This window comes from Rutilus rutilus (assembly GCF_951802725.1).
Source record: "Rutilus rutilus genome assembly, chromosome: 14".
NCBI lineage: Eukaryota > Metazoa > Chordata > Actinopteri > Cypriniformes > Leuciscidae > Rutilus > Rutilus rutilus.
This window is the reverse complement of record NC_140219.1, coordinates 22,651,069-22,678,027: the sequence shown is the minus strand read 5'-3', so window position 1 is coordinate 22,678,027 and position 26,959 is coordinate 22,651,069. Positions and strand designations below refer to the sequence as shown.

The 26,959-nt window shown below is 38.8% G+C and overlaps 1 protein-coding gene across 1 annotated transcript in view; it reads right to left on the bottom strand.

Moving 5' to 3' along the window:
* The window catches only part of fat2 (FAT atypical cadherin 2), a 47,042-nt gene that overhangs the window by 19,948 nt on the left and 135 nt on the right, over positions 1–26,959 (bottom strand). The window contains exons 1-14 of the mRNA XM_084430311.1: positions 26,906–26,959; positions 19,285–22,578; positions 18,500–18,811; positions 16,684–16,742; positions 15,106–15,417; positions 14,768–14,978; positions 11,965–12,104; positions 11,505–11,780; positions 10,938–11,148; positions 6,677–10,714; positions 6,266–6,462; positions 5,740–5,893; positions 4,952–5,185; positions 2,921–3,307 (exon numbers count right to left, since the gene is read on the bottom strand). The exon at positions 26,906–26,959 is cut by the window's right edge and continues 135 nt beyond it. Coding sequence (XP_084286437.1) covers positions 2,921–3,307; positions 4,952–5,185; positions 5,740–5,893; positions 6,266–6,462; positions 6,677–10,714; positions 10,938–11,148; positions 11,505–11,780; positions 11,965–12,104; positions 14,768–14,978; positions 15,106–15,417; positions 16,684–16,742; positions 18,500–18,811; positions 19,285–22,549 — 9,796 coding nt within the window. The 5' untranslated portion in view covers positions 22,550–22,578; positions 26,906–26,959. The remainder of the gene's footprint in view (positions 1–2,920; positions 3,308–4,951; positions 5,186–5,739; positions 5,894–6,265; positions 6,463–6,676; positions 10,715–10,937; positions 11,149–11,504; positions 11,781–11,964; positions 12,105–14,767; positions 14,979–15,105; positions 15,418–16,683; positions 16,743–18,499; positions 18,812–19,284; positions 22,579–26,905) is intronic.

The following is a 26,959-nucleotide window of genomic DNA, read 5'->3' as shown; positions in this document are numbered from 1 at the left end:
GTCAAGTTTGATGAAGATGCATCAATGTTTTCTGCCTTTAGCCATGAATGGCTGACTAGGGCTAAATGTGTATTTGTAGATCATTTAATTGGAGCGTGATGCAGGCTGTTATGGGAACAAATGGCTCAGCCTTCATGAAAATAACAGTCCATATGGACTGCAGTAACCATCACAGACATCAGCTTACGTCTGGTCTTAATTGTTTATTTGGTTCGAAAGACACAGGCCACTGATCTTGTCGTGAGAGAGGCAATGTGACACTGAACTGTGGGTAATAAGATGTAAAACTGTGACATCTACTGGAAGATGCAAAAACTGGGAGAAAATTTGTTTTCTTTTGAAAATTTGGTTTATATGATTCATGAGTTCCTGGAATGACAAAACCATGTGCTTCATAATGTCTAAAAACAGTGTTGAAACTATAATACAGCTTTTCTTATCCTCTGATGTTGATGTCACACATGTTTTATTGACAAAGGATTACTTCCTTTCAGTCGTCAGTGACAAATATCGTGTTGAATACCTTCACCTATTTTCATAATTGGTGCAATAATAAATGTCTTGACTGATGATCAACCTACTGTACTTCATTGTCATTCACAGAAAAATAAATAAATAAATAAATAAATATGCTACCTCGATCCACCTTGACTAAGGAAATTGTGTAGTTAATTTGCCTACAGTAACCTGCTAAATGAGTCACTAGCAATCTATTAACCTTTTTGAACATGCAAATGGTCACCCATCAGGTTAAGGTATGCAGGCAAACTGATTTTTCTAAATACCAAGGCAATCTTTCCTAAGGCTATTTGCAATGAGACAAACATAACTGGTAAGTAACTGTATACCTCCCAAACAGGTATTGTGTTGTTTATCAAATTATGATTTTTTACCAAAGTAGGCCAGGTAATTGTCTAATATGGTGATCAATGATACTAATATATATACTCTATATATCATGATATCAAGAAAATCATCTTACTCATGATTCCATCAGTGTTACTAGTTCTTATTATGTTTAATTAGGTGTAACTGCCAACAGTAAATTAAATTAATTTATTTTTAATCCTATAATTATTCAGTTTGACCTTGCATGAAATGAGAAAAAGGAAAGTGTAATACAGTGCAAGTGGTTTAATGTATGATTGATGAGTTTCATTTTCACAAAAAGATATATAAATAAATGGGAATGCCAGTGCAATTGTAAAATGGCTCAATTTCTTCATGCTACACACACACACACACAAAGGTAATACAGGGGGACACGAGAACAATCGAAGATGAAAAGTTTGACAACTATTATTAAAAAGCCTCAGGTCTTCTTCAAAGAAGGGGAGATTTCTATTGAAATGCAGTGGATACGGTCAAATCATGCAAACTTCACCAAAAGAGTTCACTGTACCTGAAAGAAAATATTGCTGATTCAACACTGAAGAACTGCTTTTGAACTATGAATCATCTAATCTATTTTATTCACTTTCTTATACCATATAAAGGTTTTTCTAGATGACACATCTTTAAATGAATCACTGAACTCTAGGCAAAAAGAAAAACAAGTCCAAAATATAATGCATGCCCAGCAGATCTGAGCTTGACTATTATTTGCTATGAAAGTATATGCAAAACACCACAGTGGACTTACAGCGTTTGGAAGGGAATTACCTCTAAATAGCCAATTGATTTAAATGCAGAATGCTTGCTATCAGGCAGAACTGACAGTTATGTATTGTTTGACAGCTAATAAAGAGTTTGGCTCAATCTTCGATAAAAGTCCTGCAGCATGAAGGCTCAGAGGATTTGAGATAAGAGGACAAGACGAAGAAAGAGAGGGAAGACTACTGAACGGATGGGAATAAACAAGCTAACAAGTGCCTGTGTGGATTCAAAACATGTCAGCACAGGTTCTTCAATTTAACATTTACTCATGCTGAAGAACATTCCAGCTTTGCACAACATCAATAAAGCCACAGAAGATCAATGGCGGCATGTTAATATATCTACTTTCTATGAATGCACATGGATCACAAACATATTCAGGCTCAAACTCATTGTAATTTTTTTTTTTTACACTGACTTCAAGTTATGTAGGCTACAGTTAAAGTCTTTTCAGTTCAGAATTTGGTCACACTTTAGATTAGGGTCCAATTCTCACTATAACTACCTATTAACTACGACTTTTCCCTCAATAAACTCCTAATTACTGCTTATTAAAAGTTAGTTAGGTTGTTAAGTTTAGGTATTGGGTAGGATTAAGGGACGTAGAATATGGTCATACAGAATAAGGCATTATGTGCTTTATAAGTACTAATAAACAGCCAATATCCTTTAATATGCATGCTAAAAAACAAATAGTTAATAGTGAGAATTGCACCCTAAACTAAAGTGTTACCTAGAATATTTTGTAAATTTAATGAAATGGATAATGGAAAATAAAAGTGTTAGAGATATAAGAACTGTCATGAAAACTATATTAGAATTTTCATACCGTATCATAATCACTTAAAAAAAGTAATGTAACCGTCAAGTAAAAAGTCATTTTTTACTTTACTTAGTTTCCTTACACCTTAAATACATGTGAGTGTGTTTATTTAACAATGTGTTTACATTTATTTAGATATTTAGAAATATTATTAACATTAATTCGTAAATATCATTACGCTTTTATATCAATCATTATCAATCATTACGGTTGATATTTAACAATCCAAACTGTTTTTTGTAATGTTTCCTGTTGTTTCCACTTTGATTATCATGATAATGTTAGGTCTATAATAATGATTATGTCAAACTACCAAATAAAACAAAAAAACAAAACTAACTCTAAAATTAAAACATTTCGAAGTGTAAAAATACTGCCATGTTTAAAGCCTTGCATATTAAACATTTACTAATAAAGAAATCTAATTTAAAATGCCCTTACCTGTCATGGAGTTTATCTGGAATCGGCCATCTTCATTGCCAGAGAGGATAGTATATCGTACAGGCTCGTTATCAGTGCCATCTTTGGGGAGGGCGGACACGCTGATCACCTCCGATCCGATCCGGAACGATTCTGGGATCTGTGCAAAGTACTCCGAGCTGAGGAACAATGGCTGGTAATCACTCAGGATGACCACGTGTACTGTAATTGTGGCAAACGAGAAAAGGCGAGGGAGGCCTCGGTCGGTGGCTTTTACTTTCATCTCATAGGTGAACTTGGTCTCGTCGGCTAGAGATCTCTCCAGTCTCAAAATTCCTGAGATTTCATCTAGGGAGAAGAAGCCACTGTCGGCGCCTTGAAGAGAGTACCTCACCTCTGAGTTTATACCTGGAAGAGTTATATAACATAATATTCTCAGTATTATAGTGCAAGAAAAGCAGATCAACAGATAACTAAAAGCAAGAATTTAAGGTCTCAAAAGTAATATTACATCTATTTAAATACACTAATAACTAGGCTTTAAGCCAAACTTCACATGAAAAACATGTCTCATTGCATCTGCTTGTCGAAGAAAGTGTCTATGAGTAATGTCTATGGAATTAAGGTAATCAACTAACCTAGCTAAATCTTTTTTTCATTAGATTTAAATATACAGACCCTTTCCAAAAAAATTGAATATCATGGAAAAGTTTATTTATTTCCATAATTCCATTCAAAACGTTAAACTTCCATTATAGATTCAGGGCCCACAACTTAAACGATTTCAAGTATTTAGTAGTTCATTTGTACATAATTTGGGCTTCCAGCTCATAAAACCCACGAAAACAGGATTTAATTTTTTTTGAATATTACATGAAATCACACAGTAATTACACAGTGATACCATGGTCATTGAACCAGGTTTTGGTTATTTTGGCAGTGTGGGCAGGTGCAAATCCTGCTGGAAAATGAAGGAAGCATGAAGTGCTCTGGAAATGTCCTGGTAGACGGCTGCGTTGACTCTGGATTTAATAAAGCACAGTGGACCAAAGTCCTCTTTTCTGATGAGAGCAAATTTTGCATCTCATTTGGAAACCAAGGTCCCAGAGTCTGGAGGAAGAATGGAGAGGCACACAATCCAAGATGCTTGAAGTCCAGTGTGAAGTTTCCACAGTCTGTGTTGGTCATCGGCTGGTGTTGGTCCACTGTGCTGTCCACTCAACGCAGCCGTCTACCAGGACATTTTCAGAGCACTTCATGCTTCCTTCAGCAGACAAGCTTTATGGAGATGCTGACTTCATTTTCCAGCAGGATTTGCACCTGCCCACACTGCCAAAATAACCAAAACCTGGTTCAATGACCATGGTATCACTGTGTAATTACTGTGTGATTTCATGTAATATTCTAATTTTTTGAAATCCTGTTTTCGTGGGTTTTATGAGCTGGAAGCCCAAATTATGTACAAATAAACAACTAAATACTTGAAATCGTTTAAGTTGTGGGCCCTGAATCTATAATCTATGGAAGTTTAACGTTTTGAATGGAATAAAAAAACGTCTAGATATCAATCTGCATATGTGATGGACAATGGTTATGCACATGTTTGTTTGCACCTTTGAATGTATCTTGAGTAAAACAGCTCTATGTTTAACGAAGCACATACAAAAGACCTGAACCGGTTGAAACCTTGATTTATGTTCACATTGCAAGATAGTGATCACATTGACTTAGAAAGGATAATATCATTAAATCACTTGTTAAAGGCGTATTATATAAGAGCAAAGAAGTTCCAATTCACATGAATCCCTGTGACGGTACTCTACAAGTTCACACACATCTCCAGGTGTGGTCTGTACCTCCCTAATCATGTTTCTCTGTCAGAGCCTTCAATCCTACATCAAACACTGCATACCTTTAGCTTTTCAACCTGCATGTGAAGGGTCAAAGAAAAAAGCTGAGGGGATTTTAATACTTTCTGAGTGGATAAGTCGAAAATAGTCTGTGTGTTTTGCTTTAAAGCAGCCATTCGTGACAAGAGAAACAGTGCCATACCTGTGTCTGGGTCTTTGGCATAGATGACAGCAATAGGTGTCCTAATCGTGGTGTTGTCAAACACAGTGATGTCAAAATGGCTCGTGGAGAATTGTGGCGGGTTGTCGTTCATGTCTTTTACCATGAGTGTGACGTCTGCCTGACAAGAGCGGCCACCACCATCAGTCACTTTGACAACAAGATCATACTCTGATTCCCGCTCCCGGTCCAAGACAGCAAGGGTGAATAGCTCACCTTAAAAAAAGAAAAAGAAAAAGCATATGCTTGAAACTAGGCTTTATTAAAAAAAATGACAATAACAGGGACCGGTTCAACACTGTGTTGTAACATGTAGGGTATTTAAGACAAGCCTTGACTAGTTATTTATTTGATAGATGTGTGCAACAGATTATTTACTTGAAGTTAGCGGTTTCATTTCTTTACCATAGCTGCAAAAACAAAGAAAGTTGTTGTTTCAAGAACTTTACACTACAGAGCCGGACACAGTCCTTTGTTTCTAACATTGCCTGAAGCATTTCCTGCATCTTGTATCTTGTTAACCCAAAATAACCGTCTTAAAAGATGTTACATTTAGATAGGTTGCTCTAGAAGAGATTAAGTCACGTAAACGTTTCATAAATCAAATACTCTCATTGTTTACAAGGAATTCCAAAAATTCTAAATGTCCTGGGAAAGTTGCCTCTTATCTTCTTTGTTGGTTTGATTTCCTCGAACAGTAAGCAAAAGCAATCTCAAACCGCAGTGAATGCTACTAGACATCTGGAGAAGGTTTGAGAGATCAAAATTACCAGTTTTGGAGTCAAGATGGAACTTGTCTGCATTAGGTCCATGAAGAGTGAATGACACCTGGCCATTTGTTCCAATGTCGGGATCAGAAGCAGAGATCTTCAGGATGAACAAGCCTGATTTGGAATTCTCCACGACTGCCTCTGTATAAAGTAACTGGGAAAAGTGGGACATTTTCCAGTAAAATAGGTTGCCATCAAACAACGTCAAATTTCAGAATTTCTTCAATTTAGTTTCTAGTATGTAGGCCTTTCTACAGGCACTTTTATATCCAATGTCGGAGTACATTTATTATATGTATATATATATATATATATATATATATATATATATATATATATATAAATGAAAATCACATTAAAGCAGTCTTTGAAAACGTTTTACCATGTCTTCATCTATATATCTATCTGTCTGTCTGTCTATCTTTTATTTTCTATATATCCACAGGGACAAAACTGCCCATAGTTGAAGAAACACACATAAACATGCAGAAACAAACTGATATCTTCTGGAGAACGCCTGACTTACTTGCTCACACAAAGGACTGTTGTCATTGAGGTCAAGAACATGGACCTCAACATTGGCAGAGGTTTGAAACCTTCCATCTGTGGCTGTTATCTTAAGGGTGTATTTGTCTTTGTCTTCTCTGTCAAGCGGACTTTTGGAAATCACTGTCCACTCCTCCCCTGCTGCTGTGACTGAGAACTGGCCCAGTGGGTCTCCCTCTTTAGAGATGAAAACAGCAACAGAATGTGTTTAAAACCAACATACATCATTTTGCCCATGCAAAAATGTTTATACAACAGTCAAAGTTGAAGTAAAATGTCAAAGCTGAATTGTAAAGACAGACAGCACAGAATAACTACTATATTAATAGTGTTATATTAACATTATATTAATAGACAATAATAATTAAACTAAACCAGTGACTTTGCATACCTGTTATATAACACACAATCTGTCTATTATCTGCAGACACATCTTTATCAGCAGTTGTCAGAGTCACAATGGTTTCTCCAGGCCTGCTGTTCTCTAGGATGGACCCTTGGTACAGTTCCTCTGTAAACTGAGGTGGGTTATCATTTTCATCGGTGATAGTCACTTCAACTAGAACTGAAGAGGTCAGTTTGACAGTGTCGCCATGATCAGTGGCCACCACATAGAATCTATGAAGCTGTTTGGTCTCGGAATCGGCCTCCTTTAAGGCAGTAATCCAGCCAGTTTGCGAATCAATTGTAAACATGTCGCCAATATCATCTGACTCCGACTCGATTGTATATGAGACTTCTCCGTTGACGTTTGTGTCGGCATCATTAGCTGTCACTTGAATGACTGTGGTGCCGGGGGGCAAATTCTCAGTCAGGAAGGCCTTATAGGGGTCAGCCTCAAACATAGGCTGATTGTCATTAACATCTTGAACCTGTATTTGAACAGACACAAGAGATGCTACATCGGTACCATTGTGATTACCTTGAGCGATCACATCAATCTTGTATGTCTTGGTTTTTTCATGGTCAATGTTCTTCTGCACTACAACTGTACCGCTATCTTTGTCGACAGCAAAAGCATGTTCTTTGTTGCTGTCTATAGTGTTACCATCCACCAAGCTGTATATCAGTGGCATATCAGCATCCGCCTTGACTGTGCCTATCTCATATCCGATAGGGAGGTCCTCAGATGCTGAGAAAGAGTACAATGGCTCAGTAAACCGGGGCAGAATGACCTCCGGTGGGACCACCTTGACCTGTACTGGCACAGAGGAGTTGTAAAAAGGAATGCCTCCATCTCGAGCCTTAACTTTGAAGGTGAAAATCTTATTCTCCAAACCAACCAGACTCTCTTTGACGCTGACCACTCCGGTAAAAGGGTTGACCTCAATAATATCTTCAGTAACTTCCTCCGCTTCTTCTACTGTGTAAGTGACATCAGCATTTTTACCTTCATCTGCATCATAAGCCATTATCTGTATCACTGGTGAGCCTTTGTTTACTGTTGATTGAATGGAAACCTGATACTCGGAGGCTTTAAATTGAGGGACGTTATCATTCTCATCTGTTAGAATGATCTTTACAGTGCAAAATCCCACTCTTCCTCCACCATCCTTAGCCATGACCTTAATCGCAATCACTCTTTGCGATGGATTTTCTCTGTCCAATGACTGAGAAGTCACAATTTGTCCATCTTCATCGATGGAGAACTTCTCATCGGCAAGCTTGTTAATTATGGTGTAGTCTACACTGCCGTATGGCCCATCATCCGGGTCAATAGCAGCCAGACGGATCACACGAGTTCCCACTTCTGCGTTCTCTGCCAGATCTGCCTCGTAAATGTTCTGGTTGAAATAGGGGCTGTGCTTGTTGCCGTTTGTCATGTCAATGTTAACAGGGGCAGTCTTCTGAAACACACCATCGGAAACTGCAACGGTGAGGTTATAAAATGGATCCAGGTTTCTCTTGCACAAATTAGAGAATGAGATAAGTCCAGATGATTCATTAATAGAGAAATATCTCCCCTCGTTGCCAGACAGGATCTTATATTGGAGGTCATCCTTACTATCAGGGTCTGAAGCCTGAACTTTGATAACGATGTTGCCACAAGTGGCCATTTCATCAAGAGAGGCCCGATAAGATGGCTCACTAAAATCCGGAGGGTTGTCATTGACATCTATGATGTTCACAATGATGTGAGCCTCACCACTGAGCGGTGGTGAACCTTTATCTGTGGCTTTAACTTTCAGCGTGAACTGCTGCATGGTTTCATAGTCCAATACTTGCAATGTCTCCAAACTCCCAGTTAGTGGGTCAATATTAAAAAAATCACTTTTGTCAATCAATTGGTAAGTTACCTCTGAATTCCTGTCTGAATCTCTGTCAACAGCTGAGACCTGTAAAACAGATGTGCCTATTGGAAGGCCCTCAGACACATCTGTTATATAAGGCAGATTCTGAAAGACAGGGGCATTGTCGTTTATATCTTCCACATCAATCTCTACTTTGGCTTCGCTAAAGGTACCAGTCACCGAATCTGTGGCACGAACAGTCAAAATATGCTTTGTTTGAGTCTCAAAGTCTAGGAAATCAGTGACACTTAAGACCCCTGTTTTGAAATCGATGTTGAAAAACCTGGAGGCATTGTCTTCCTCTAGATTGTAGATAAGGCCGTATCCTTCTGGGTTTCTTGCTTGCACATGCAGGATCGTTGTTAAAGGAGTAATATTCTCAGGTAATTTCAAAGGGTAGTACAGGCTTTGAAATATTGGATGAGAACGATTTTGCACTTGGACGTAGAGTGTCCCAGCGGCTGAAAGACTCGGCTCACCATCATCTGATACCAGTACAGTGAGCACATAATTATTCATAGACTCAAAGTCTAAAGGTTTCTGTAATGACACATCCCCAAGATAAGAGTCGATTCTGAAGAGATTGAAATCATCCTCCAGTAAAAATATTATAGATCCATTCTCACCGAAGTCATCGTCGGTTGCTAGCACTTGGAAGAGAACATCCCCTGGTTCAGTTTCCTCCGATATTATCAACGAATGAGGCAAATTTGATATTTTCGGAGCATTGTCATTGATATCATCTATATAGACCTTAACACGAGTTACATCCACACGTGGTGGATGCCTCATGTCTCGGACCTCCACGGAAACATCGTACTCATCCCGTTCCTCCCTGTCAAATGGAACTCCGGTGGTCTGCAGGACTCCAGATGATGGAACCACTGCAAATTTCCCATGTGGGTTCAAAACAGTATACTGCAAGGGCTCGTTCAGGTAGCTACCTGTTGCTCTCACAATGGCTAAAATTTTCACAGATGCAGAGTTCTCCGGTACACTGGCTACATGCATCCTCTTCTCGAAATTCAGACTAGTCTTTGTTGAATTGGTGATATTGCATTTCACTAGGGTAGTGTCTTTATATAACCCATCAGAGGCAGTGATCTTTAACACATTATGGGACGGTAGTTCAGATGAATCATTCACTGAGATTATTCCAGTGGACTGGTCTATTTTAAATGCATTTTTATTACTACTCTCCGAAATCATGTAGGTGACTGCTGAATCTGCATCATGAGCTGTCACCTGGATCACTTTCATGTCTTCAAAAACTGGTAAAGTGACAGCAGTTTCATAGACAGGTAAAGCAAATTTTGGGGGACAGTCATTAAAGTCCAGGACACGAATATTTATTCTGCATGGCTTGGAAGAACTTAGCGATGGCTCGCCGGAATCCCACACCTGAACGCTGAAGAAAAATTCAGGTGTTGTCTCAAAGTCAACTGTAGTCTTTAAGAAGATGGTACCCATACTCGGATCTATTTTAAACACTTTCTGTGCTGCAGGCTCAAGGATTTGGAAGACCAGAAGAGCATTTGTGTCTTTGTCCGCATCTGACGCCTTGATCACTAACGGCGTGTTGTTCTCACCAGTCACCATGCTGTTTATGGGCGCAGACTCACTAATCTGCCCATAATACGTGTCCTGGTGGAAAACAGGGGCATTGTCATTTTCATCTATCACATAAATGTAAATTACAGCATCAGATGAGATTCCCGCTGAATTTGTAGCTCTTATTTGCAGACGGTAGGAGGGGTGCTGCTCAAAATCAAGTGCATTTTGGACAGATAGCAGTCCAGAGTTGATGTTGATGTGGAATGTCCCATTGGGGTCGCCTTGATTGATCCTGTACAGCACTGAGGACGGACAGCTGGCGGAGACAGATAGCACAGGGGAGCCAGGAGGTATGGCTTCACTTATCTCAGTGATGTATTCTTCAGAGGAGAACCTCGGTGGTGTGGATTCAGACAGCTTTACAGTGATGGTAACGGGGCAGAGGGTACTGCGCTGGGGAAAGCCCTGATCTGTGGCTTTTACTGTGAGGTGATACTTCTCCTGCGGAACTCTGTCTAATGCATCAAATACACGAATGCTTCCCGTCTCCTTGTCGATTTCAAAGGCACCATCCACATTCCCACCTGGACAAAAAAAGGAGATTATTTACTTTACGAAAATGTTGTTAAATGTCAAAAACATTAAATGTGATTATCATTTTTAATTGCCACCCAAGATCATTTATAAATGCAACCTTAAAATTTTGTATTAAGGCAAGATTTCATTCATTCATAAATGTGCTTGCATAAATGCTAAAGAAAAGTTAGTTAAAAAGCAAAGCCAATATAGTGCTCCAGGCTGTCTTACCAGAGTGAAAGGAATAAACAATCTCTGCATTGCTCCCTGTATCCTTATCCAGGGCTTTGACTCTTAGCACTTCGATGCCAGTGAGTGCCAGATTACTTATGGTGCCCTCATAATGAGTATTCAGAAAAGATGGGATGTGGTCATTACAGTCTTCTACATGCACAACAACCTTCGCAAAGTTCTTTTTTATAGGTATCTTGTCATCTCGTACCTGGAAAGATAAAGTACATGGGTCAATGTGTGTTGGGTGCAAGAGTTAGGGAGATAACTTTTGACCACTGATGACCCTTATAGGCACTTTTTTGAGGTCAGGAATTTTTCAGGAATGTGGATTTATGGTTTCCCCCTGTGCTCTGACCCTTTCTATCTCATTATGCCAGGGACTCAAGATAATTATTCAAGATGATTTAACTGGACAAATAACAAAATGATCTCATGTCCATTTAATCAAAGTATAATTTTTGTCTGGCTTGTCTCTAATTGTAACAGATTGCTCTGGCCATTAATACTATTTACATAAGACCTTGAGATGAGAGTCTAGTTGAATCAAGTCAAGTGTCACTTTACCATCACAATCAGAGTATGAGTGGAGATGGTCTCATAGTCCAGCTCCTCTTTAATGACAAGCACACCACTCCTTTGGTCCAAGTGAAAGTACTTGAGGCTGTCTGTGTTGAGGCTGCTGTGGATGGTGTAAAAGAGTCCACTGTTGGCATCTGCATCATGAGCACTAATGTGAAGGATCTCCTTCCATGGAGATGTGTCCTCTGGCACTCTTACTTCATAGAGGCTCTTTAAGAACATGGGCCGATGCTCATTTATATCCACTACTTGAATGTAGGCCTAAGAGAACAAAGACAAACCACCAAACTCTCAGCTGTCCATTGGCTTAAAGTGAGACACATTAAAATGCAGACCTAATAACAATGGTAAATCTTTAATCTCACATTCTATATGCAGAGGTGCATGCTATGAATTTATTGACTCTGCGCTAAATGTGTTATAGATTTGGCATGTGTGCTCATACTTGAGTGGTTATGGCCTGAAATCCATCTGTGACTCTGACTGTTAAGTTGTAATGAGATTTTCTGCCAGCATCCAGGCGTCTAGCTTTCACAATGCTCCCTGTGTTCTTCTCAATGTAGAAGTCCTGCTCTTCATCACCACCTAAGACAAAATATTAGCTAGTGGTTAGATCAGTGGTTCTCAACATGGGTCAGAGGTTTGTTATCAACCAACCACAAAAATGTACATATTTAGGATAGCAAAATAAAAGCCTTATGAATTTTAAAACGAAGGTTTAAAAAACCCTTCCCATGTCATTTATTCTTCAAAGGGCTTGCATCCAATCAATCTCTTTGGTATTTTGGTGCGTAATCATATGTTACTTCACTAACTGGTCGATTAAATAGTTTATGTGTTTGAATTTATTGTTATATTAATATTATTTAAACGTATGCATTTCATTATTCCATAATTACAATAACCCATGACAATAATGACTTATTACAATCTTTGCTTATGGGACTTTTCATTGCTTTGCCTCCAAATTAAATAGGTTTTGGGTGTATTCAGTGCATTAAATTATGAATTTCTGTAAACATGTCGCTTCTGGTTGCCTTTATTTAGGTTTACAAATATGGTTTGAGCCATAGTGTACATTACTAACAGCTAAGATCAATATCAATTCAATATTATAATAATATTAAGTTTAATGCATTTTAATGTTTGATTTTAAGAGAAATGTTGTTTACTTTACAATACTACTTTACTATTTTGTTTCTGTTTTGGGTCACCACTCAGTGTCCAATATAAAATCTGCTGTATTAGAAAAAACATTGGGCCAGGATAACATACTGTTTCACACATCTGATGGCATCGACACCTCTGAGTGAATCTTTGTGGGTGAGCCCGTATACATTACTTCAGGGCTGAGTGAGTAACATGAAGTGTTATGACAGAAAGATTCAGTTGAAGTGTTAATCCACAACAATTCTCTACAATTAGCATTAGCAGAATAATTACATGACTATCAACAACAACAACAAAAAAGCCTTGATGAAAAGCACAAGCATACTGTAGATTTCACATTTGAGAGTATGGGTACCAATCACACAGTTGCTCTCCAACACCCACATGAGTCTTTGTTGTAATGCCCAGCCAGGTACAATAATGACAGAAAACAAGGCCACATCAGGAGGCCACTCCTGAGACACTGTTCATGGCATCAGCACTATTGTTTAAGGGAAAACATTTGGCACACGTATAAAAAAGACCAGACGTCTTACTCAGTGGGGGCAAATTCGTGCCTGCTTTAACAGATGGTGTTTATTAAGCATTCCACCTATTGAAGGCTATCTGGTCCCATTTTAATACAACATTTATTTTAAGTGGCTCTTAACTATGTTTATTTCCAAACTTTACAAAGCAGTCTTCAAATGGATTAATCATCCTCTTTGCTGAAGGACAACCATCTCTAATTTTGCCCTTAATGGAGACTTTGACATAATTCTGAAAAAAAGCAAGATTGCTTCTTTTTTTTTCCTTTTTTTTTAATCAATACATAATTGGTTTCTCAAGGGCTGAAAAAGCTGCTACAGTGAAACAATGCCTTCAAACTAAATGATAAAAAGTTAGGGTTGGGGGTAAGGTTAAGCAGACTAGAGATTATTTTATGTAATCATTTAACTTCCAATACTGCACTGATTCACTGCACATGTTTTTAATCTAATATTCTAATCAAATGGGAATTTTTTTTGTAATGCTGTTTGTAATTCATTGATTTTATTTAAATTATAGAATATTTAATGTTTCAGTAAACAAATCACCTATACACTGTTAAATCAGAAATCTAAAGTAATAATCCATAACTTGTATATTCATAATATTTGTTTGTTTTTTCCGTTGGTTTTCAAGCAAATTAAATAGGCGTAGGCGTAGGCTAACTATGAATTTATTTAATCACATCACTTCTAACTGTCTGGCTTAATTTAGAAATCCCCAAAGGTACAGAATTACATTAAAACTCATCATTCAAAGCACAAAGTGAATGATATTAAACCATGAATATGACCTAACATTAATAATCATCACAGCATTACGCATGACAAATTCAGAGCAACATATAAAAGATCTGAAATGTACAGTCTTTTTCATCAAATTGACCACAGTTATCTGGTTAAAATATAATGTGTTCATATCTAAGAGTAAGATAACGCATTTAAATGAATGCAGGCCTCGCTGTCATTATATCATATTCAGTAGAACCATGCTGAGATAAAACAAGTTCTGAATCCACAGGTGAACTTTCGTCCTTGCTTCATTTTCCCTCCCTACTACAAATGCTTCTGATTTATTTCAACTGAAGCTCATTTCTCTCGGAGTGAGTCTTCAGGGCTGAAGGTAAGAATGTGGGGAGTAGAGAGAAGGTCAGGTTCAGCCCTTAACTGCAGGCGAATGTGTGCTGCTAGCACAGGCACAGAGAGACTGATGGCAGCTCCTCTGGTGCTCTGGCTTGTCATCTGAAGAAATGTGTCACTGCTAAGATCTACCTCCTGGCACAGATCTTATCACAGAGAGGCAAGCTATAGCACCCCCTACATGCTGTACTGTACCATGTGCCCATGACAGCTGCTTTTCTCTTCTTTTTTTTGCATAGCTTTTGCATTTAAGCCTACTCTACTGTTAAAACAACATTTTCCACTCTTTGTTTTAAACATAAACATCACTAAAAGTAGTTAGATTTATGCTTACCGTATTGACCATGAATCTTGTTTATGTTCATTTACTGTAAAGGGCAATGCTGTGGTAAATCATAGAGCCTTGCTTACCGGTTATGTCAAAAAAGTGCAGGCTCTTTGAGATCTCTGTTCGGATGATTCCCACCATGTCAGAGACAGGATCTGTCTCCATCACCACATAGTTGAAGGGCGGCTCATCAAAAGCCAGTACCTCAGAGCTGGACTCAGGTTGGGGCAGCCATTGAACATGCAGACGGGCCTTAGACATTCTTGGAGGGTTGCCTTGGTCTGTTGCTTGTATCTATGATAGTGAAGGAGAAAACAAAAGGTGAAAAAGTGAATTTCCCCCCCTTTTACTGTAATTTATAACTAGATTTACTGGAATATATCATGTAATATTTGTTCACAGCCTTAGATTGTTTCCATACCGTCAGAATACTGTAGTTGCCCCGAATAAATTTTCCACTAGCTGTCACCACCCCGGTCTCAGGATGGATATCAAAACGAACGTCACTGCTGTCTTCCAGGCTGTACGTGATCATGCCATTGGGCCCCACATCGTCATCACGGGCCACCATCCTGTAGATGTCCTGAGGCTCCTCCGTGCTCTGCTGTTCAGGTAGTTTTATCTGGAAAAGCTTTTCACTGAACTGAGGGCTATTATCATTTTCATCCAAGACTTCGATGACTACGGTGGCAGTGGAGCTTAATGGAGGATCCCCTTGATCTGATACCATGACCTAAAAAATGGCAGGTGTGGAAAACATCTTTAACATCATGTGCACAAATCAAAACCAAATCTCTGTCAACTCTCAGAGTGTTATGGATATGACAATGTAGATATGATTGGTCTCAAGATCTGCTATTGCTGCTGCTGCAGAGCAAGTACTGAGACTTGTCAATATGTGAACAAGACATATTACTGCTGCACAAATAGCATATTAAGGGTTTCTTAAAGTGCGCTGCAAATGCTATAAGTATAAGATTCAAGTATTTGAAGGTTAAGCAGCGAGCTCATTGGCTACTGATACAGCAGGAACCAGCTGTGCCCTAACAGTATATGACAAAGGAATTAATCAAACACAAAACTGGCTCTTAGGTTAGCTTAATTAAATTTGAAGTAAATACTAAAAACAAAGATATTTATTAAAGCACAATACATAAGTCTAAATATAAATATTATAACTGCAATATTCTTTATTTTGGAATATAGAGAATATAGTGGCAGCATTCATTGCATCCACAGCACCAGCATTCATATCCATTTCACTTTCCCTCAGTGTTGTGAATTTTTTATCGGTCTAAGAATGTTTTCTGAGGGAAGATCTCCAGAGCAAACATTTGTAACCTCCATGGCAGAAAAAGGTTTAGAATGAAAACAGAATGTAGTGTAAGAAAAAGTTATTTGTCACCCCTCAAATTATTAAATATTGTACTGTCCGCCTATATGCATCGTACACTTCATCCATAATTTAATACTGTTCTTTTATAGGACAAACTCTGAACAATCTTCATGAATGTCTTTTCCATATTACAACAGTGCCATATCAAATGAATCATGATTCAAATCATTCATGTTTGATTTGTGAACCAGATCAACAAGTTTGTCGAAAGAACTGATTCTTTTTAAAATGGGATGGATCTGGTTCACTGATTTAACAACGACTCAGTGATTTGGTCACATTGGATCTCAAGTTAACAGCACTTTAGGGGAGGTCATTATGAGTGAATCATTTTACAATTACTCAAAGCTTTTGCATGGCTTCAGAAGACTTGAAACAAGTCAATCACATTTATAATGTTTGTTTTGTTTGTTTTTTAGCTCAGGGACACTATGAATTGTTATATGGCAAAGACATACTTGAAGGTTTTTCAAAATAAAATAACAATAAGACTGACGTACACACTGGAAACACAAACAGCAATATGTTCTCAGCAATCAGTCAGAGAACAGCTCAGGCCTGAGGTTCGTGACCTAGTAAACAGAAAGGAGCAAGTGAACCAACCTCAATGATATGCTCTGCTTTTTGTTCCCGGTCCAGAGCAGCAAGGGTGCTGATCACACCTAAACAAACATACAGAGGAAGAACAGACACGCTGATCAATGCCACCGGCCTCAGATGGATGGCACACCTGTTTGTTCACCCCAGGCTGCCCATTTTACTCTCCCTTCTTCTCACAGGTTTGTTTTTCAAGCTTTATTTGTTTTGTTTCACAGTTTATATTAGGTCACCCTGTGGTACACAAGCCGTGGGAACTACAGTAATTTTTCACATTTCACAATGAGGATTTAGCCATCGCCAATATATACTAAAAGACCAGACTTTCCAGTTGCCAAGAAACTGACAGAAAATGAGCCACGGCTTAAGAACCAAAGCAGTTGAGAAGTGCAAAAAGCAGTTTTGTGAATTAGTACAAGAGGTTCTCAGACACAACACTCTTTACAGCTGAGTGTTACAGGGGCTTGTTTAAGTGTGCTTCATGCCTCAACAGCTAAATTCAGGCTAAGGGTGGACAAAATGCACTAGTGACAGTGGTTTACCACCACTGCAATAAACACTTGAGAGTGTCATTTCAGTGGAAGAGACCTGGCAGGGATCCACAGCATCTATCAACCTGTGCGGCACTCAAAACAAACCCTGCTGGGCTTTTATGACAGCCTGTATTTAGGCAGGTGATCCTGAAAGTGTGGTTTTGGCATTAATGCCCACCTGTGGAAAGTCTGCCCTATCGTGCATGGGACAATGGGCAAATGCATGGCTTTAAAAAGGTCTTAAGTGCTGTTAACATTCAAAATATTACAAAACAACCCTTTTTGTCTCTATTCTTGTGTCTTAATCTCCCCTAGAGCATTTGATCATGTAAACTCTGTTCCCAACCCACCCAAGAATTATTTGTCTTACCTACTTACTGACACTAGAAATGGTTCATATCTAATAAATTCTATGGTTTTTTTAGTGCTAAGCTGTTGAGGCGGTTAGCTTAGTCAGTATTCATTCTAGTGATTAGTCATCTACAGCTGTCCTGTCCTGACAAAAACTCTAGAGAACTAGTCCCTTTAGCCCTGGGAGAAAGAGGCAAAACCGCACTGAAGTGGTATTTGTTGCTGTCTTGAGATGTAGCTTAGATTATATTACACTTTTATATTCATTTAGCATTCTCCTTTATCCTCCAGCACTATACAGTACACGCATACAATATTCAAGGAGCTCTGTCTCTTTTAAGAGTAATGGTTCATACTAACAGAAGTTTTCGCCTCAATCTTCCAGCCAAACCCATTAGCCCGTTAACAATGGAAATGAGAGCTCATCTAAAGAAAATTTGACTGGTATAAAACTTCTACAAGTAAGAATTTCAGTGTGAAAGATCCTTCATATAATACAACCCAACCCCCTGTCTTCTTTGTAATCCTTGTCTATTAGCTCAGGGTGCGGCAGATGAAACAACAAAAAGACTAGACTTAGTCAAGACAAGTGCAAGCTTGCAACGCTGGTTAATGCGGTTCTAATTTTCATAGTTACTGTTCAAAGGCTAGATTAAGCTGCTGCAAAAGGGTCAGATGTGTTGTGGTTTGTGATTGTGTGACTCTGTGGGCCTGCTAAACAACTATCCTCACCCTTGACACAAAATGACACACTGATCACAGTATTCACAGTAATTAGAGGTCCTATTCATTTTGCCCTTACCACCCTTATGTAAAATGTGTGCCTAGACATGTTTAATCGATCCATCAAAGGTTGCATTATCGCATGACATGAATCACCAACATCAAAACTGATGAACAAGTACTTTCTGACAGGCCATTTGAAGCATAAAGTTTACCTGTTTTTGCGTCTATGGTGAAATATATGCGTTGAGAATCAAGGATCTGGAAAACAAGCTTCCCCTCAGAGGACTTGTCCATGTCTGTGGCAGATACTTTCAGCACAGATTTGTCCTTTGGCAAATTCTCTTGTATTGAGCCAAAGTAGACAGGCTGGGACAGCTCAGGGGGATTGTCATTAATATCCAAAACTTCAATGTAGACCTCAGTCCAGGATACCAGTGGTACAGTGCCCAGATCTTTTACATAAACTGTCAGCCAATAGTGTGGCACAGCCTCACGATCCATAAGGCCTGCCGTCCGAATAACACCTGCAAAATGAAATGATCCAGAATCACCAAGCGATAACAACAACAATATACTGCACTGCAACATTTAACATACAATGAACAAACATAACAAGTAACAAAAATTGTTTTAATTTGTTTTCTAATTTAAAATTCTGAAATCACTTCATAAGCCAGTGTGCACAAGTATTGCTAAACTCAACCCAATAATTATGTATTCAAAGAAAAATAGGTGCATGTAATGTAACAGATGTTAAGGCAGTGGCTTTTGAAATTATTAAAATATTTCAACATATGCAAGGAGAAAGCCATGTATCACATTGTCTATACATATGTCTGGTATGCCTAATGATTGATCTGTAAATGTTTGAACATGCAGTGTTGACCCAAAATGCTGAAGGTACTGTACAAGAGAAGGTCAGTCAGTTCCATGAGGTATTTTCCTATCTAGGTAAATCATGTGAGACAAACTTGAAATATTGTAATCACAAACATACCTGTTTCTTCATCAATCGTGAAGACGCCAAGCCCTGAACCATCTTGGATGTAGTATCTGACTACTCCATCTCGTCCTAGGTCGTTATCTACAGCCGTTAGCGTCAAAACTGAAGTTCCTATTTTAGCATCCTCCATAATGGCGCCGTTATGCACAAAAAGAGTGAAGAGAGGCCGGTTCAGGTTTTCGTTGACATCTAACACTTCAACCTCAATGAAACATGAAGATGATAAAGACCGTGGCTTTCCATGGTCTACAGCTCGAACAGTTAGATTATAAGACTGCTGCCTTTCAAAGTCCAGTTCGCTCTCCAGAGTCAAGCAGCCTGTGGATGTATCCAGGAAAAACGTCCCTGCTTCACTGTTCTTTAGGTTGTAGCTTATGAGACCTCCGCTCTCCAGATCAAAATCAAAGCTTTCAACCCACAACAGCACTGTGCCTGGAGGAACATCCTCGGGAACTTTGATCCTGTAGATTGTGGGTACAAACTTTGGAGGATTGTCATTGATGTCCTCCAGTACAACCACCAGATCTACAAATGAGAATAGTTGTGTGTCCAGTTTGGCTTGATCTCTGGCTTCAATTGTCAGGTCATATCTACTAAAGGTCTCTCTGTCTAAAGGCCCAGTTACCTTCACCACCCCTGTAACTTCATCAATTTTGAACAAATCGGTAAAGGTTAACAATGAAAATTTAAATGCTCCATTGTCATCCAAGTCAGAATCGACTGCATTGACTTTGAAGATGCTTTTTTCAGCCTCTGTGTTTTCTGGGATGTTCACAACATATCTTGGCTGAGAAAATAATGGAGGATTATCATTTGCATCAAGAACATTAACAGCAAGAAACTTCCATGTAGAGATTTGTGGAGATCCCAGGTCATACACAGTTATGTTGAGAATGTAAAACTCTTTTTGCTCTCTGTCCAAAGCACTGATAACCTTGAGGTCTCCTGTGTTCATGTCGATAGTAAAACATCCATCCTCATTTCCACTGGAAATTGCATAGACAAGCTTTCCATTAAAGCCAGAGTCATTATCAGTGGCATTAAACTGCAGCACAGATCTATTGAGAGCAAAGTCTTCCCTGATGTCAAACGAGCTCGGTGTGCCCATGATAAACTTTGGAGAGTGCTGGTTAATTATATGAACATCTGAGATAGTCTCGTCTTCTTTGACCGTGAGAGACGGCTTAAATGACTCAATAAGCTTCTCTGTCAACTGCCTAGTAATTCCGGTCTCCTCGCAATATGTGGTGGCACCTTCCCCCTTGCCTGTGATATGTATGGTCACTGTATTTGGATCGGCACTATATTTGCCATCTGTTGCTGTTATTTTAAGTATATATAAATGATTATCTGTGTCTTCATAATTTGAGGGAATTGCCCTAGAAAGTTTAATGGTGCCAGAAACAGGGTCAATTGCAAACAGTCCGTCGTCATTCCCAGATTCTATCCTGTATTTGATCTGCTGCAGCTCATCCAGATCGAGTGCTGACATCTCTGTAATACTCTGCCCCACAGCAAAGTGTCGGGGGATGGAGGCATTGCACGCCACCCGCTCAAACACTGGAGCGTTGTCGTTGATGTTGGTCATGGTGATGGTTGCAGAGCATTCGCTCACTCTGTTAAAAGGGCTGCCGCTATCAGAGGCCCATATTCTCAAGTGGTACCATCTCTTCATGAGCTCATAATCGAACTCCTGAGAGGTCGAAATCACACCAGTCAGTGGGTCTATACTGAAAGGAACGGGACCTGTGTTTGCTATAGCGTAGGTAACAAAACCATTGTTATCTTTGTCCACATCAATAGCAGAGACGGCTAAGATGCTTGTTCCGATTGGTACATTTTCAGGTAGAGAAGCCTGGTATGAAGGCAATGTGAACCTAGGGGCATTATCGTTTTCATCAATTATATCCACAACGATACGGGTAACCGCTTCTCCATTATTTGCTGTAACATCAAACTCATAATGAGAGTGCTTTTCAAAATCAAGCGACTGCGAAGTTACAATTACACCAGTTTTGGCACTGATTTTGAATTTATAGCTGTCTGGGTTTTCTTTGATGCTGAAGGTTGTATTTTTGAAACTCAAACCTACAGAGACTCTAACTACATGACTTTTCGGTGGGGAAAATTCACTGAGGGTGACATAGTAGAGTTCTTGTTCAAATGTCAAGGGTTTAACATGAGTAGGAGGAGGAAAATGCACAGTTTGTATTGGTGTTTGCAATACAACACTTCGGTTACTTCTGTCTTTGGCCTGCAGGGAGATGTTTAGTCCAAATGGGTTTTGTGACCAGTCAATCCATTTTGTTGAGACAAGCTGAAAGCCACCATCATGCAAAGTTGATGGAATAATCTGAAAGCACTTAAGTGGATCCCCTTCAACTATACGTAAAGACGCCACTTTCTCTTTCTCCTTGGGTTCCATCTTGATCGTCACACTTATTTTGTCGTCATCCGTTTGCGGACTAACTGCACTAGTGGGTGCAATGAGGGTAAAGTTTTCTGTCACCTTTTGTATGGTCACAACAACCGTTGCTACATTTCCAAACTTCCGCACACCAGAAATTTTCTTTGTCCTGTCCTCTGCCAGCACTGTAAGTTCATACCGGTCTCTCTGACTGGCATCAAGTCTCTTGACAAGCGTAACGGTCCCCGTGAAAGGATCAACGGCAAATGGGTGTGATCTAGTGGTGAATGAGTAATAAAAGTCTGCATTGCTGCCAATATCAGCATCTGTTGCAGTCACTCTCACCAGGCTTGACTTGATCGGTGTGTCCTCTTTGATTAGCACATGATAAGAGGCAGGGTAAAAGAGTGGTTTCAGATCATTTGTGTCAAGCACCTGGATCAATACCTTTGTTCTAGCTCGGTTCTCATAGGTACTTTCTGTAGCCTCAATGGTGAGAGTGTAAACGTCTCGTACCTCTCTGTTCAGCACAGCTGAGTTACTGCTTCTGGTTTTGATTCTCAGAAAGCAGAAATCTCCAACGGTTTCCTCCTCGGCTTTGAAAAGGCCATCATCATCACCAGAGACAACCTTGTACTTGATGTCCCAGAAGGTATCAGATAGTATGATGCCCATTCGGACTGGGCTCTCCACATAGGTCCTGGGGGCAGAGTTCTCATAAATGCTCGCATTATATAAATGATTGGTGAACCTCAGCAGAGAGTTGTCTTTAACCAGGCTCCCCTGACATCTGGTTAACATTCCTAGGACTGCTATGACAGTGAGAATTATGGCTGTGTCTGTGAAAGCCATTCTCACCGTCTCAACATGGACCCGCAGACCTGAAGAGAAGGCAAAACAATTTACAAATTTTTTTTCTGACAAGTAGACCATGCTGTGTCAATATATGCTCTTACAATGAGCTGATATGACAAAAGTAATATTGCAATGACCATTATATAAACACATACTATAACCTGAAAGCACAAAACAGGCACACATACACACACCCGCTCATCTCATTGTCCATTCACCTAGTAAAACCATAGTCAGCTATTTTTTTCTCCTGTTTTGACATGTCTTGACAAGCTACATTACATTGTTTAACTGTGAGAAGAGCACTAGAACTCTTTAAACCAGGTGATACATTTCCACATGGTAGGCCAGTCTTTTTTAACCAAGTCAACTATAATATGCATATGGAAATGGGACATGTAACCTATGAAGTGCACTGGAACGCTATTGAAAGCAGGCACTAAAATCATATATTTGGGCGGCATCTGACACTGATCTCCCCCTCCTTACCCTCTCGTTCAACTAAATATCACACCACCCAGCCCAGTTTCAAAAATAAATTCTTCACCATTACAATATATTCTTTATTAAAAACTAAAAGCAAAGTTAAAGGGATAGTTCACTTTGAAATTAATTTTTGATATGTTTTAGCTTACCTCAAGGGCATCCAAGATGTAGGTGTCTTTTTTTCCGCAGTAGTTTCAATTTTGATATTTTTAGGTCAAACCGTTCTTGTCTGTCAGTCATATAATGCAGGTCGATGGTCACTGTCTCAAAACACAAGCACAGAGTCCAAATTAAAACAATTCCCCGTCGTCCAAATTAAACAATTCCCCATCGTAAGTACACATTGATGGCCTAAGACACGAAACGAGCAGTTTGTGTGAGAAAACGAACAGTATTTATATCGTTGTTATCTCTTGATCATCTCTCATAAATGATCTGAGGCCGCGGGCGGGTATAGATGTATACACTAGATGTCGCTTGGCTACGGTTTCGTTCCAATGAACTGCAGTAGCCAAGGCGACATCTATTTATCTATACCCGCCCGCGCCGTCAGATCATTTGGACGTGTGCTGTGTTCAAGAGATAACAACGATATAAATACTGTTCGTTTTCTCACACAAACTGCTCGTTTCGTGTCTTAGGCCATCAATGTGTACTTACGATGGGGAATTGTTTAATTTGGACGATGGGGAATTGTTTTAATTTGGACTCTGTGCTTGTGTTTTGAGACAGTGACCATCGACCTGCATTATATGACTGACAGACAAGAGCGGTTTGACCTAAAAATATCAAAATTGAAACTACTGCGGAAAAAAAGACACCTACATCTTGGATGCCCTTGAGGTAAGCTAAAACATACCAAAATTTTATTTCAAAGTGAACTATCCCTTTAATTTGTTGCCATGATTATTTTAGTTTAGTTTTGGAGTCATTTCAACTTCAGTTTAGTTTGTAGTATTTTTGTTTATTTTCAGCTTTTTACAGTTAAATTAGATTTTACTTTTATTTCAAATAACAAAAATAATTTTATTTAGTTAAATAATCACACTGACTTAAAGTATACTTTCAGAGGGGCCAAATATTCTTTCACTAACTCCCCAAAACTTTGTTATGTCCCTGATTTAACTACAACTGCACTTGTGTTTGGCAACAAATAAAAAAAAAGAAACTGTAAAGAAGTTTGTAAAAAAATATTTAAAAAAAAAAGCAAGTAGAGCTTATTTAAAGTATTACTCTCTCTGCCAGTCTGCGTGACGATTATGTAAATTTATGATAACAGTTTTAACTGCCATAAATCTCTCTATGTGGAGGGGGGCGGATATGGAGCAATATTTCCTGGAATGCACTGTGAGATAGAGGCAGTAACAAATAATATTCTGTGCCATACTGGTTAAACCTAAAACTGATAAGGCAACCTAGTGTCTCTGCGTGGGTACGTTTCAGGAACAATACTTTTAATTCTTTTGAAATCTCCTGAAATTAAAGTTGTGAAATCCCTCAGGCTGAGTCTGTTAGCAGTAGGATGTGCCGTGTTCTGCCCTCCAGCTTACACTCTCACAGCTACCTGCCGGCACACGCTCAGACAGGCAGCACACACTCGGATCATATTTCACTATCAGTCCTCACTTTGCCAGTTTTGTTAGATGTAATGGCATTTAAGGATACTCTGAACAGTTTAACATGCTATCACTCTTGTAATGTTTCTGTGTAGTAACAAGTCAGATTTAAGTGTAGCAAGCAATAAGACTACCTCAAGAAAGTCACATCAAAGCAAACTGTGTTTAAAACGTACTACTGTAAACCACTAGTAAGCCAACAAACTGCACTCTTCATCTATTGTGCATACTGCAATTTTTCACTTTCTTTTTAAAAAACCCTACAGGATTTACTTTCACCTGCACATGTTTAATGCTTTGTGGTGCATGGGTTACTACAGGATTACATTGGCTCTTGCTAAAGGTTTATTGTTTGCAAAAGCTGTGGCCAGAGCCAAGCATCAACATGCCCATGGATGCGTAATTTTAAACAGAGAAGCTATTTCAACTGCGCTGAAGCATTACAGATGACGTTGAATATAACGTCTTCACAAAATATTTTTGAACAAGAACTGCCTGCTAATAAGATTATGACAAATGCAGTTGTTTAAAGTGAAGCATTCAGTGCATACCTGTATATTTTCTACCGTATAGGACATTAAATATTAAATTCTAACATCATGCACAACATTTTATGTGTCAGTAGATCCCATCTATGTAAATGGACATGAGGACCTCACATAAATTCCCTCATGTCCACACCTAGTGCCACAGGGAGGCTATTATCTAAATTACTGGGGGGCTTCAGAGAATGGATAGTTTAGACAAATGGCTTAATCCTAGTTTACTTGGCCCTGGACACTTAAAGTGTTAGTTCACCCAAAAACTTCAATTCTGTCTTCATTTATTCACCCTCATGTCTTTCAAAACCCGTAAGATCTTGGGAACATGCACAAATGAAAATATAAAAAAAAATTACATCAGAGAGATTTCTGTCCCTCCATTGACAGTCCGCACAACTACCACTTTGACGCTTCAAGAAGTTCATCAAGATCACTTTACACACTGAAAATATTTAATTTAGGCTTTTATTCACATATGAAGATTCGTCAACTCACATATCAGTTGTGGTAGACGGAAGCTCAAGCATGTTCGCTTGATGTGCAAGACCCAGTGAGGTTCATTCTCGTGTTACGCAGCAATTTTGAGCTTCTGCGAGAACTAATGAGGTTCATTTTCATGTGTTACGCAGCACGTTTGAGCTTGAGCAAGAACCAATGAGGTTCATTCTTGTGCATTAAAGCAAGTGCGGTTGAGCTTCTGTTTATGTTCGCTGATCAGTGTTTATATGTGAATAAAAGCCTAAATTCAATATATAGCGATCAAGTCTCTTCAGAAAATTTTTTATGGATTAGTTTTACGATCTTTTTATGAACTTTTTTGAAGTGGTAGTTGCATATCTATCTATGGAGGGACAGAAAGCTTTCAGATTTCATCACAAAGATCTTCATTTGTGTCTGAAAATGAATGAAAGGTTTGGAACGGCATGAGGGTGAGTAAATGATGACAGAATTTTCATTTTTGGGTGAGCTAAACCAGGTGACCACCTTCTTGTGATCGTCAAGATGTCCACCTTCATGCATCACCACCTTCTTATATATATATATATATATAATTATTTTTTTTTATATATATATATTTCTTCTTTTATATATAATCTAATGACCACACCGTGTTACAAGCCCTTGATGGATGAGATGGGAAATTACTAGGTATTTAGAAAGAAATAGAATTTAATTTTGAATGAGATTACATATAGGCCCCAGCAATAAAGCGTTCAGAAGAGAGGTCATGTTGTAATTGACAGGTCAAAGATTTGAATTAAGAATAATATTTAATATTATTAATATTATAGTTATCAGAATATTGGTTTGTGTCAACTAAAAAACTGACAATTGTCTTACTATTGTCAATAAAAACATACAGAGAGACCTGTGAAGTACACTTGTCTTCTTCACATTAGTAATTAGTAGCACCAGCTTTCTTGATACCAGGAACTATATATAACAAATATATCTGTATTTAGAAATAGAAAAATAGAGTAACAAGGAGTTACATCTGCTGCACTGTAACACTTCTAACAGCTTGACCGCAGTAGCCCAAAGAAATGCTTACCACAGCAAAATAACAAGATGTATAAAATCCCACAAAGCATCATTAACACACTTTTGGATATTCACATATGTAGATTGTGTCGTAAAATCAACTGACAGAAATGAGGCAAAGAAGTTTAGCAAACTGACACCGCATGTCTGACATCTCAGAAACTCACCTGAGGTCCTCGACTGCCGCTATACATAAAACTTTTCCCAAAGTCCTCACACCT